Raw genomic sequence first — 12,474 nt, forward strand, 5'->3', positions numbered from 1 at the left:
AAAGATAAACTTTTAGTTATAAAAAAGTATATTGACAAGCACCTTAATAAAGGATTTATTTGTCCTAGTATATTACTAATAGCCACCCCCATCCTTCTTGCTAAGAAGCTAGGAGGAGGTATTTAATTCTATATTAACTATAGAGGACTTAACGCTATTACGATTAAAAACTAATACCTAGTACCGCTTATACGTAAGACCCTTAATGTTACAGACGCTTTAAGTACAATATTATAACTACTTGGAGAAGGGACGGAAGAAGCTAGTTAGTTAATTTAGGCACAGTCTAGGATGGAGCCGATAGAACTATATAACAAGGAATAATAATTAGGTCACGTAATGTAATCTATATAATCTATATAATCTATATAATCTATAATAGAGTAGATAGAGTAAATAGAGTAGATAGAGTAATGACTTTCTTAGAAGTACGGATGTATATTTAAAGGACCATAGTCCCTACCTAGATAGTTCCTTCCTTGTAGTAATTCTCAGAATATAATTAGAGTTAATCTATTAGGCAACCACTNCACCAGTTATTATTATATTATTAACTTTTATACTTATATTTCCTATATACCTAGCCTAATAATAAGCCTATCGTAGTTCTTACTACAAGGTTCCGTTATATAATTACTACCTAGTTATAGTATTAATATAAAAAGTTAAACAATATACTACTAAAAGCAGCTACTATAATACCATTAACGGCAGCAACTACTTTAGGGATAGGAGGTAATACNAGTATAGCAGATACTAACTTATAGCAACCTATAACGGTTAGATAGCTATAGGAAATAGTTAATTAGCTAATAGCTAATAATATAGTATTAGAAGAAAGACTTAATAGAATAAAAGTAGTAAAGATTAAGCTACTATTAATTAAGAGATTTATAGGAGAGAGGTTAAAGCTTAAAGAATTCCTTACGTAGATATACTTTAAGGTCTTATAAGAGGGAGTAAAGTTACCTATACCCGTGGATCGGATAGCCTATATAGGACTATTCTTATTAGGAAAAGTACTTAAGTGGTTTAAACCTTATTTTATAGAGATATAGGTAAATAGAATAACAACCACTAACTAAGACGTGCGATTTATATTCTTAAGTTAGGAAGGATTTATAGAATAACTTACGCAGATATTTAGAGACCTAGAAGAAACAACTATAGCAGAAAGAAAACTCTAGAACCTTATATAATAAACTTTAGTAATTAAGTATACGATATAGTTCTAGATACTAGTAATATAAGTAAAGTGGAATAATAGGGCGCTTATAGTATAGTATAAATAGGAACTTAAGGCTAAAGTTTAGGATATAATTATCCTAATAGAAGATATGGATACCCTAAGGGAACTAATAGATTAGGCGATTAAGATTAATAATTAGATTTACTAAAGGAAATAGGCTAAGAGAGGCTAGGATAGAGTTCTATAGTTATATAAGGTATAGAGTACGCAATAATAAAAGCTAAGTTAGAAACTATAGTATAGTGCAGAGCTAATAGACCTAAGCGGTATTAAAGAAACCTATAAGAGATAGAGCAAACTATAGAAACCCAGAGGATAAGGATTAAGTAATTAAAGGTTTAAGGAGTAGAGGCCGAATCAGGGATCTTAATAGCAGAAGACATTTAGGTGGACTCTATAGTAAGAGAAATAGTTTAAAGAAGGAGCTTATATAAATTGCGGAAAATAGGGTTATTATATTAAAGACTATAAAAGTAGGTAGAGTTATTATATAGTAAAAGGTATAAGACTAGTAGACGATATATATATATAAAGGGATAATAATATACTACGAGGAACAAAAGAGTGTTTAATTAGAAGTTTTACGTTTTATTATAATAATATATACTAAATTTATAAAGATGCTAAATATGGCGTAAGCTATTAGCTATAAGAGCTAGCACCTATAGGATATAGAGAAACTAACAAACTAGTTTATAGATTAGATATTAAGGATAATAAATTTAACCTAGGTAAAATATTCTATAATAATGAGGTAATAAGGGCCGCTTACTAGGAGTAAGTAGACCTTAAAGATGTTATACTAGAGGTAAAGGATAATTCTACTATAGAATAGGGAATATTAGTAGGGATTAAAACCCCACTAGACACGATATCTATCGCTTTATAAGACGTAAAAGAAGTAGGATAGTAAACTACTTTAGTACTTAATAAAGGCAAAAGGCTAAAGGCTTAAGACTCTTATAGCGAGATAAGAGATAACTAAGATTCTTAAAATAAGATAAGGTAAGCTTAAGAACCTATAACGGACGATAACTAATAGAGTAGAGCAGTAGCTTAGTTTAAAAATATATAAATAAGCTTAGGACGGAAGTTCCTATAGGTATAAGATTCTTAAGACGAGATAAGTAAGATTTAAGACTCTTAAGATAAGATAAGAATACTAAGTAAGCCTAGTTGGACTAAGGCTAAAGCTAAGCTTAAGTTAGAAGCAAGCTCGGGATTAAAGAGCCTAAGGGGTTAAAAATTTAGGGTATAAATTAGGACACCTATAGATAAGAGGTAAGAAGCTTCTTTATAGATTAGAGAATCTACGGTATAAACAGTAATTAGACTAAGAGACGAATATATAGACCTAGAGGATTTACTAGTTAAATAAAGTATTTGGACTAAAGATTAAAAAGTTAATACTAGGATTAAGAAGTAAGATAACTTTAAGGATTAGAGCGTAAGGCGCAAACTAAAAGAAAATATAGAAGAGTTTAGGTAAAGAATTATTATATAGCAAGAACAGAAACTAGATAAAAGATCTAGCACATTAGGACGTATAAAGGATAAAGTACTAGTATAAAGAATTACTAATAGACTAAGAGTAAGTATACTAAGAGCTAAGTGGCTTATTAAACTAGAAGATAAAGAGGATTTAGGGATTCTAACTAGGTTTAAGGAATAATATATAAAGGGCTATTACGATATAGTAATAAGAAGATACTTCCTTACGGATAGACCGTATATACTCTAGTAGCTATACTAAAAGTAGTATAGGCAAAGGCACAATAATAAGTGGGAAGATTTCTATATATAGTTAAATAAAAAAGTTATCTAAAACTACCTAATTATAGAGAAGGCTATAACGCATATTAAAGGAGCCTTAATTATAATATTAAAGGATCTAGAGGAACGTTTAGAGGATTAGAGAAGTAAAAGATATATTTTAGTACCTATAAATAAAGTTATAACATTTAGATTAGTATAATAAAGGTTTAAACTTAGGGATAAAGATAAGCTAAGAGTTAACCTAAAGCACCTAGTATACTATATATTATTATAGATTACGTACGTAGACGATATATACGAAATGTATAAGAATCTAAAGGAAAAAAATCGGAAATACCCTATAAGGATGTACTAGATAATAGACAAGTAATAGTATAGGAATGCTAAATATATATATAGATGGCATCCAGTAGAGGTCTAAAAGAAAGGAAGTTTAGTACTTTAACTAGGAAGATTCCTTATAGAAGAATGCTTAGACGGACAATAGTAGTGGAAATACCTAGAAAATATGTATCTATAGTATATTAAAGATAAAAAGCAAACTAGGTATTAGCTAAAGAATAAGCTAAGTATACTAGGATTAAGTAGCTAATAGTTAGGAAAAGTAAAGGCCTACGGGACTAGAGGGAGCTAGTAGTAGAGCCTTAGACCCTTAAAGGAATTTAAGGACAACACCTAAATTTATAAATTAATTAGTAAGATTAGCAGTTTAAAGCGCTAATAGATAGTAAAGTAACGCAAAACTATATCTTACTAGTAGTAGTTAAGAGAATGGGACTACCTTATAGATAAAAGGAGTAACTTTACCTATTAGTTATAATTTTAGGAGATCTAATAACCTATAGAGGAGGGATTATTAATCTTAAAATAGGACCTATTTAGATAACTATTAAAGGAAGATAAATTAAGATGTCTTTTAATATCCTACTATTAGGATAGGATAAGGCGGTATTAGGTATACCTTAGTTATAAGAATATAATCTAAGGATTAATTAGATTACAAGTTAGGTTAATATTAGAGATACTTAACGCCATAAGATATAATAATAAGCTAAGTTGGTATAGTACTAAGTAGAAGCAACCTATAAAGAAATAGAAAAAGGACTAAGTTATATACTAAAGAGATACTATAAATACGGTAAGAAACTATAGTTACTAAAAAGTAAAAAGCTATTAAAATATGCAGTATAGGACTATAAGATAGAATTAAAACTAGAAATAAGTTTAAGGTTCTTTCTAATCTATAAGCTTACTAAAGAAAAAGGTAGAGTATTAAAAGAGTTTATCTAAAAGAACTTATAAAAGGGATATATTAGACTATTATAGTTATTAGTAGGATATCTAGTACTATTTATACTAAAGAAAAATAGTAAACTAAGGTTGTGTATTAACTATAGATAGTTAAATAGCATTACTAGAAAGGATAGGTATCCTTTACCCTTAATTAGCGAAATCTAAAATAGGATAGGTAATGCGCAAATCTTTATAAAGATAGATCTAAGATGGGCGTACTATTAAATTAGGATTAAGAAGGGCGATAAATAAAAGGCAGCCTTTAGGTTAAAGGAAGGACTATATAAACTATTAGTTATATAATTCGGACTTATAAACGCACTAGTAACGTTCTAAAAGCGTATTAATAATATATTAGGAGAACACTTAGATAAGTTTATTATAGTATATCTTAATAATATTATTATNTACTTAATAACTAAGGAAGAATATGGAGAACACGTTAAATAGGTCTTAAAGAGACTATAAAAAGAATAGATACTAGTAGTAATTAAGAAATACGAGTTCTTTACTAGGAAGACTAATTTTATTAGATTTATTATTAAACTAGGCTAACTTAATATAGATCTAAAGAAGATTAAGGCTATAGTAAATTAGTAGGAACTAGAGAACGTTATATAGTTAAGATCGTTCCTAGGGTTTTGTAATTACTATAGAAGGTTTATAGCGTAGTAGTTAAAGGATATTAAGCCATTTATAAGGTTAATAAAGAAAAAAGAACTATAGGCATAGGAAAAGGAGTAAAGAGAACTCTTTAAAAAAGTTAAAGAGTTGTTTACCTAGGAGCTAGTTCTTAAGATCTATTAACTAGGACTAAAGACGGTTATAGAGACGGATGTATTAGACTATATACTAAGGGCGTGCTTTATATAAAGGTATTAAAATAGATAGCACCTAGTAGTATACTATAGTTAAAAGATAATACTACTAGAGTTAAACTATAACATCTATAATAAGGAGTTATTAGGTATAGTTACAGCATTAAAGAAATAGAAAGCATTTTTATAAGGCATAAAGAAACTATTTATAGTTAAGATAAATTATAAGAACCTAATAGGATTTCTAACGATAAAGGAACTTAACTAAAGATAGGTTAGATGGGTAGAGATGCTTACAGAATACTATTTTAAAATTTAGTATACTAAAGGTACAGATAATACGCGGGTAGATACTCTAAGCCGTAAAGCTAAACTATAAAATAAGGGAAAGCCATTAGGGGCTTTATTGCGAAAAGATATAGACGGATTAATTAGATATAATTATCCAAAAATTATAGCAACTTAAGAAGATAATAAACTAGAGAAAGTCTATAAGATACCAGAAAGCTTTTAGGTATAAAGAATTTTAAAAATATAGCTAGAAGATTTACAGACGGATATATACGAAAATTAAGAAGTAAAGTATATCCTAAGAAGTATAGTAGAGTAGTTTATAGAAGACTTCTATAAGGAACTAACTTAAGGACATAATAGAGCTACGGGCTTAGTATTAAGACTTTAAAAAGAGTACATTATTAACAGAATCTAGAGGATAGCTAGAAAAGTTATAAAGGAATGTCTAGATTATTAAAGAAATAAACTAATAAAGTATAAGCCGTATAGAGGGCTATAACCTATTAAAACACCAGAAAGACTATAGGAGGTTATATTATAGGACTTTATTATTAAGTTACTAAAATTAAGAGACCCTATTACCGGATAAAATTATAATATAATCTTAGTAATAATAAATAAGCTTATAAAGTAGGGATACTTTATAGCCTATACAGAAGAAATATCAGCAGAAGATATCACTAGAATTTATATTAAAGAAGTGTTTATAAGATATAGAGCACTAAGTAAAATTATATCGGATAGAGATTTAAGATTTATAGCAGTATTTTAGGAAGTATTCTTAGCAGAGCAAAGAGTTTAAATAGTAACTTCTACCGCATACCATCCGCAGACAGATGGTTAAATGGAAAAATTAAATTAGATGCTAGAGTAGTATCTAAGGCATTATATTAATTATATATAGAATAATTAGGTATTACTATTACTAGTTATATAGTTTATATATAATATAATACCCTAAGAAGGAATAGGCATATTACTATTTAAAGCAAATTACGGATATAAGCTAAGAATATTGTTATTATTACGGTAAGTAAAGAAAACAAGTAGTATAGCTAAAGAAAGAATAAAGATATTAATAAATCTTTATATAGACCTTATAGAATTAGTAAAGAAAGTATAAGAAAGAATAAAAAAGTACTATAATACTAAGAGATCTAAGGGACTAGATCTTAAGGAGGGAGACAAAGTATAGTTACTATATAAAAATTTTAAGAGTTAACAGCTAAGTAAGAAGTTAGACTATATTAGACTAGGACCTTTTAAAATTACGTAAAGGATTTTACTAGTTATATTTAAGTTAAACCTACTAGCCAAAATAAAGATCTACCCTATATAGCATATTGTAATGCTAGAGCTAGTATATAGGAATATTAAGCTATTAGTCTATAAAGTAGATATATATAGAGGATAAGAAGAAAATAAATAGTAAGTATTAAAGATTATTAATTATAAGGACATTAATAATAAAATATAGTATAAAGTTAAGTAGATAGGCTACACTAAGACTACCTAGGAGCTACTAGAGAATTTAAAAAATACTATAGGAAAGGTACAGGAGTATTAGAAGAGATTAGGTTAGGTAGTATTAATAAAAAAGGATCGCTAAAGAATAAGTTACCTAAGGGGAACCTAAGAAGAGCAGTTACTAAGCTACTTAGATCTATTTCCTTCTCTATTAAAAGAGAATCTATTCTTTTATCGCCTAGTTCCTATAAACCTTATTCTATAAGTTTCTACTTTTTAAAATACACCTTCTCGCGTACCTTCTTAAGACGGATTAACTAAGTAGAAGCAGCCAAACAAGAGTCTAAAGCACATTATTAAGCATTAGCGGCCTCTCTTTTAGCATTTTAAGAATAATAAAGTTTAGCCAAAGTAATTAATAGCTTATTATTAAGTTTTGTAGCAGCAGATTAAACACAAGACCCTATAACAAATTACTTAGGGAACTTAAAGACTATTAAGAGTTATAGGACGCGCATACTTAGTGTTAGAAGTAGAGTAAATATTGCAGGACGATTATATATTCGCTTTAGTGCACTTTAAATAAGAGGATGGTTATTAAGATAAAGGACTCGCTAGCGTAATATAGACTAACCCCTCTTTTAGACAACGAAAACATGGAGATAGTATAATTTTACTAAAAGACAGTATTGCGGTAATGGTATAAGACTAATAAACTATAAAAGAGGATAAAGGAGCCTTAGGTATTATAAGTAACAATATTAACCAAATTAATTAAACAGATATTATACCTCTAGTAAATAACTTAGAGATATTAGGAATCTTTAAGGATAAAGATAAAAAGGAGGGAGATAGTATTACGGACGCTTTAAGTACGATATTATAACTACTTAGAGAAGGGACGGAAAAAGCTAGTTAGTTAATTTAGGCACGGTTTAGGATGGAGCTAATAGAACTATATAATAAGGAATAGTAATTAGGTCACGTAATATAATCTATATAATCTATGTAATCTATATAATCTATAATAGAGTAAATAGAGTAGATAAAGCAGATAGAATAACGACTTTCTTAGGAGTATGGATGTGTATTTAAAGGACCATAGTTCCTACCTAGATAGTTCCTTCCTTGTAGTAATTCTCAGAATATAATTAGAGTTAATCTGTTAGGCAACCACTCCACCAGTTGTTATTACGTTGTTAACTTTTATATTTGCATTTCCTACACACCTAGCCTAATAACGAGCCCATCGTAGTTCTTGCTACAAGGTTCCGTTACACTTAAGCGGCTTAATTAAGCCAAAATCTATACTAAGCTTAATATTATCGCCGCGTATCTGGCGTTGTTATAAATATAGTTATTAAGCTAAAATTATAGGTATTTAATTGTGCTTTCTCTTTTAGTAACCGTAGTAATTAGTATAATCTTAGCCTTCTTTAACTGTTAGACGTCGCGTTTAAACACGCGGAGGTTATCTTTAGTTTCTTAATATATATTATTAGCGAGTGCCTTATAAGCTTATAGGTCTTAGATAATATCGTAATCTTAAGTAGTACGCATCTCGGCTTATATAAGCTTAAGGTAATAGTTCTATAAAAGGCAGTAGTATTTATTAAGGTCTTATGCTACCATTTTTACAAACGTCTTGGCGTCTTATATTTTAATTTTAATAGGTAGTAGCCCTTTTATTTGCTTATCCGTAGTTATATAGTTAATAAAAGATAAGATATTATTAGTGTCCGTCTCCTTGGGGGTTAAGGCTAAGGCTAATAAATTAAATTCTCCTAGGATTAATTAGCGTTATAGGTTAAGTATAGGTATTAGATTGTTCTTTAGGTTTAATATAGTAGCTAGTAAGGGATATCGTCTTACTATTGTGGGTTCCTTAGAAGTATAAAGTAAGGTAATTTATAGACACGCTGCTTCTAGCAGCGCCTACAGTATTATAAAGACGTAGAATTGGTTGTAGGCTAAGCGTTAGTAGTAAAAAAAAAGGCGTAACGTAATGTTATGAGACGGGAGCAGTGGCTACAAAGTGTATATATTTAAGGAGTCTATAAGACATTACGCGATTAATCGTAAGGGTTAAGGGCGTAAGAAGGTAATATACCTACGCGTAGCTGACATAAGCTATACGCGAGGTATACGCGAGAGCACGGGGCTCTCCTATAGAGGCCCCTGCGGTAGGGTTCCGTAACACTTTAGTTAATTTCCTTAGGAGTAGCTAATAAGCCTTACTTATTTAGTATTAGGTAGATTTCTTCTAGGTCTTAAAGTTGTTATTTAACTATATTAAGGAAGTTGTTTATTTTAAGCTTTCTTATTATATATCTTTTGCTATTTAATTACGCCTTAATATCTAGATCTAGCTATATTTGGATAGGGATATAGTTTAAAGTAAGTATCTATTCTTCTTTAGGGTTATACCTTTTAAGTCTCTAGTATAGGCCTTTATCTATAAATATAAGGTTAATTATACTTCTAGCAGTGCCTTATTGCTATATAATTGCTTTTAGGGAAGTGGCTAGCTTAAGGCCCTAGGTGTTTATAGCTCTTAGTAAGTACTCTACCTATTATTTAATAGTAATATAGATACCTCCTTATTATAGGTAGTAGAGGTTTATATCTCCTAATAGGATAAACTCTATACCTTTAGTTTTTAGTAAGCTTATTACTAATATAATATTTGTTACGGCTTGTATAAATACCTCTAAACTAAAGCTTATAGAATGCTATATTACGAAGATACTAAGCTAAAGAAAAGGAAAAGGGGTTGCTAGAACCGATATAAATAAATATATAGGGTAAGCCGCTAAGGCGCTAGCTTTGGGCGAGCCAATTATAGATTAGTAGAATATAGTAGAATTTAGTAGGTAACGTACGATAGCGCCATTATATCACCCCCCTCTTTAAAAGAAAGCCTACCTTTAGGCTTAGTTAGAAATAGGGTAGCACTAGGCTTATAAATATAGGATTATAAAAATATAAGATAAGGAGATAAAGGGGATATAAGTACGTCTAGATTAAGTATAAAGGGCGATTATAGGCTAAGTAAAAGTACTAGGCTAGAAAGAGTAGCCGCTAAAAGTCTTAGTATAGATCTAACTAATTAGACAACTTTAACCGGCGGTTAAAGTTCCTAAATATCTAAAATTTTATGGTATTAATAGAAAACGGTAGAATATAGCAGAATTTAGTAGATAGCTATATTAGGGCTTTATAAGAGTACATATATTAGATCCCGCCGCGCTTGCGAATAAGTTCGCAAGCACTCCGTGTCTTTTTGGCCAAATGGCGACGTTAGGGCGGGAAACGTTACAATTATGCTTGCGAACTTACTGGGGCTAGGTGTTGTGGGTTCGATCCCTATCGGTTACTTTGCTCTAGTACAGTCTAACGCGCATCTGTGCGATAAGGCGTCGGTAAAGATTCCAATTGCTTATGTTACTGGGGACTCCTAATATATAGTGCGACTCTTTATATGCGGACCCCCTGCGGCTTAGCGTTCGAGGACGAACGCGCAGAGGGGAGGGCAATTGTAAGAGTACATATATTAGATCCCGCCGCGCTTGCGAACAAGTTCGCAAGCACTCCGTGTCTTTTTGGCCGAATGGCGACGTTGGGGCGGGAAACGTTACAGGCTTTGGGGCGTTTTTATCCCTATATTCTTCCGGTAACTTATTATCTTTATTATACTAACATTCTATCTATTTATCTAGGTACTTTAGGGGTCTAGGCGTATTAGGGTATTAATTATAAAATTCTTTAAGCTTCTAGGGGTAGCCTATAAAGTTCCACGTAGGGTACTAGGTTAGGTTAGGGTTATAGCCCTTTTATTAGATATGGTATTTTAGCGTTTCCCGTACTATCTTATAGGCTAATCTTTTATTAACCTCCTATTTATTATTATTGTTTACTTAAACTGGTAGGGGAGGCTTATTCTTTTGTTTAGGTAATAGGTTATTTATAGCTTTCCGTAACTTATCTAGTAAGAAAATAGGGTAAACCCTAATTAAATCTAGGAGCTTTATCTTATATAAGTTACCTATCTTTTTTAAAACCTTATATAGTCCTACTATCTAGTAGTCTAGCTTATAGCTGGGTCGTTTAGTTTTCTAATTTCTTATAGTAACCTAGACTATATCGCTAGGGGCAAAATTAGGCTCTTAATAGTGTTTGTTTGCCTGCTATTCTATTAACCTCTAAGCTTTTTTTAGGTTCTTGCGGGCTACCGTCTAGGCCTCCTCTAATTATTTAGCGTACTATTAGGCCTTAGCATAGGATAGCTTCTCTTATATAGTCTAGGGTTTTTCTAGCCTTTTTTAGTTAAAGCTTATATGGGGTAAGTATCCTATTTCTAGCTAAATTGGGGCAAATCCTATAGAGTTATAGGGTAGGGTTACTTGCGCGTAGTCTATTAAGGGTAGTAGTTTAGACTAGTTGTTTTAGAAATAGTTAATAAAGGGCCTAAGCCTCTAGTCTAGGTACTAATTTATAATCTCTATCTAACCGTCTATTTAGGGGTAGTAAGCTATAGAAAGCTTTAGCTTAATGCCTAGGATTTAGGTAAACTTATTCTAAAAGGCCGATATAAACTATAGCCTATAATTAGATATAATAGTATCTAGTAGTCTATAGATTTAGTAAACGTAATAGATATATATTATTATTGATTCTTATTTAACGTCTGATGCGGTCCTAATTAAGGTCTATATAAACTACTACCGTAATATAGATATAAAAAACCTCTAAGGCGAATATAAGTGGTAATACAGAGTGCACCCCTCTAAGTAGCACGCCCGTACTACGTTAACGGGAGGAAAAATACCTTTAGGTCGCTGCTCTGAGACCCCCGTATAGGGGTGTCCTGATTGCCTATCTTGCCCTATCTACCTTTTGTACCATGCTTCCTGATAGATTTATAATAATAATTACCGTGAAAATAGTATAATCCTACCCTTTCGCTCCTCTCCAAATACCCTAGCATATATACGCCTTAGTCCTCCTACTTATAGCATAATTTCCACCTTAAAGGAACAGCGGGACAAATATAACTAGGTGTTTTATCCTAGGGCCCCAACCTAGGTCCCCTATATCCTATTACCTACACCTAGCTAGTTTTTAAAACATAGAGGGAGACAAAATACCATATAGGTAAGTCTAGGCCGTTAGATAGAGTGGGGAATAAGAGGCTCATTATAGACTTCCTAGGGCGTATAAGGTTCGGTCGGTCGCCGTACACGGCTTATTTAGTCGCTGTTCGCGGCTTATCGGTTGCCGCATGCGGCTCGTTTAGTCGTGTAGGTATTTATATAGGAGGTAGAGGGGGGACGCCATTTAAAGCCGTGCTTTAGGTATACCGGAACGAATACGTAAAGACATAGTAAAACTTATAGGCTTCCGCTAGGGCTCACCCTCCCAGTAAAAACTTCTTTACACTACTACGTCGCAGCGCCGGCGCTACGTAGCCGTATACACGTCTCTACGTTTGCTTTAGTAGTCTATTAGCACAATCTAGATAGAACGCCAATAGCTGTATACTAGGTTCCTGGGCTCTACCGCATGGAGGTACAAAGG

At 31.5% G+C, this 12,474-nt stretch overlaps 2 protein-coding genes across 2 annotated transcripts; both read left to right on the plus strand.

Moving 5' to 3' along the window:
• K441DRAFT_448350 (uncharacterized protein) lies at positions 1 to 4,477 on the plus strand (the record flags this gene model as incomplete). Its single annotated transcript, XM_067641683.1, has 3 exons — positions 1 to 118; positions 3,345 to 3,373; positions 4,427 to 4,477. Coding segments are annotated over 3 exons (198 nt in total), but the record flags the coding sequence as incomplete, so codon positions are not given.
• A 7,576-nt stretch (positions 4,478 to 12,053) lies between these two features.
• Positions 12,054 to 12,251, plus strand: K441DRAFT_659938 (uncharacterized protein; the record flags this gene model as incomplete). The annotated part of the gene is made up of 1 exon (XM_067648616.1): positions 12,054 to 12,251. A coding segment is annotated over one exon (198 nt), but the record flags the coding sequence as incomplete, so codon positions are not given.
• Between the last annotated feature and the right edge of the window lie 223 nt (positions 12,252 to 12,474).

Source organism: Cenococcum geophilum, assembly GCF_001692895.1.
Source record: "Cenococcum geophilum 1.58 unplaced genomic scaffold K441scaffold_21, whole genome shotgun sequence".
In the NCBI taxonomy this organism is placed as follows: domain Eukaryota; kingdom Fungi; phylum Ascomycota; class Dothideomycetes; order Gloniales; family Gloniaceae; genus Cenococcum; species Cenococcum geophilum.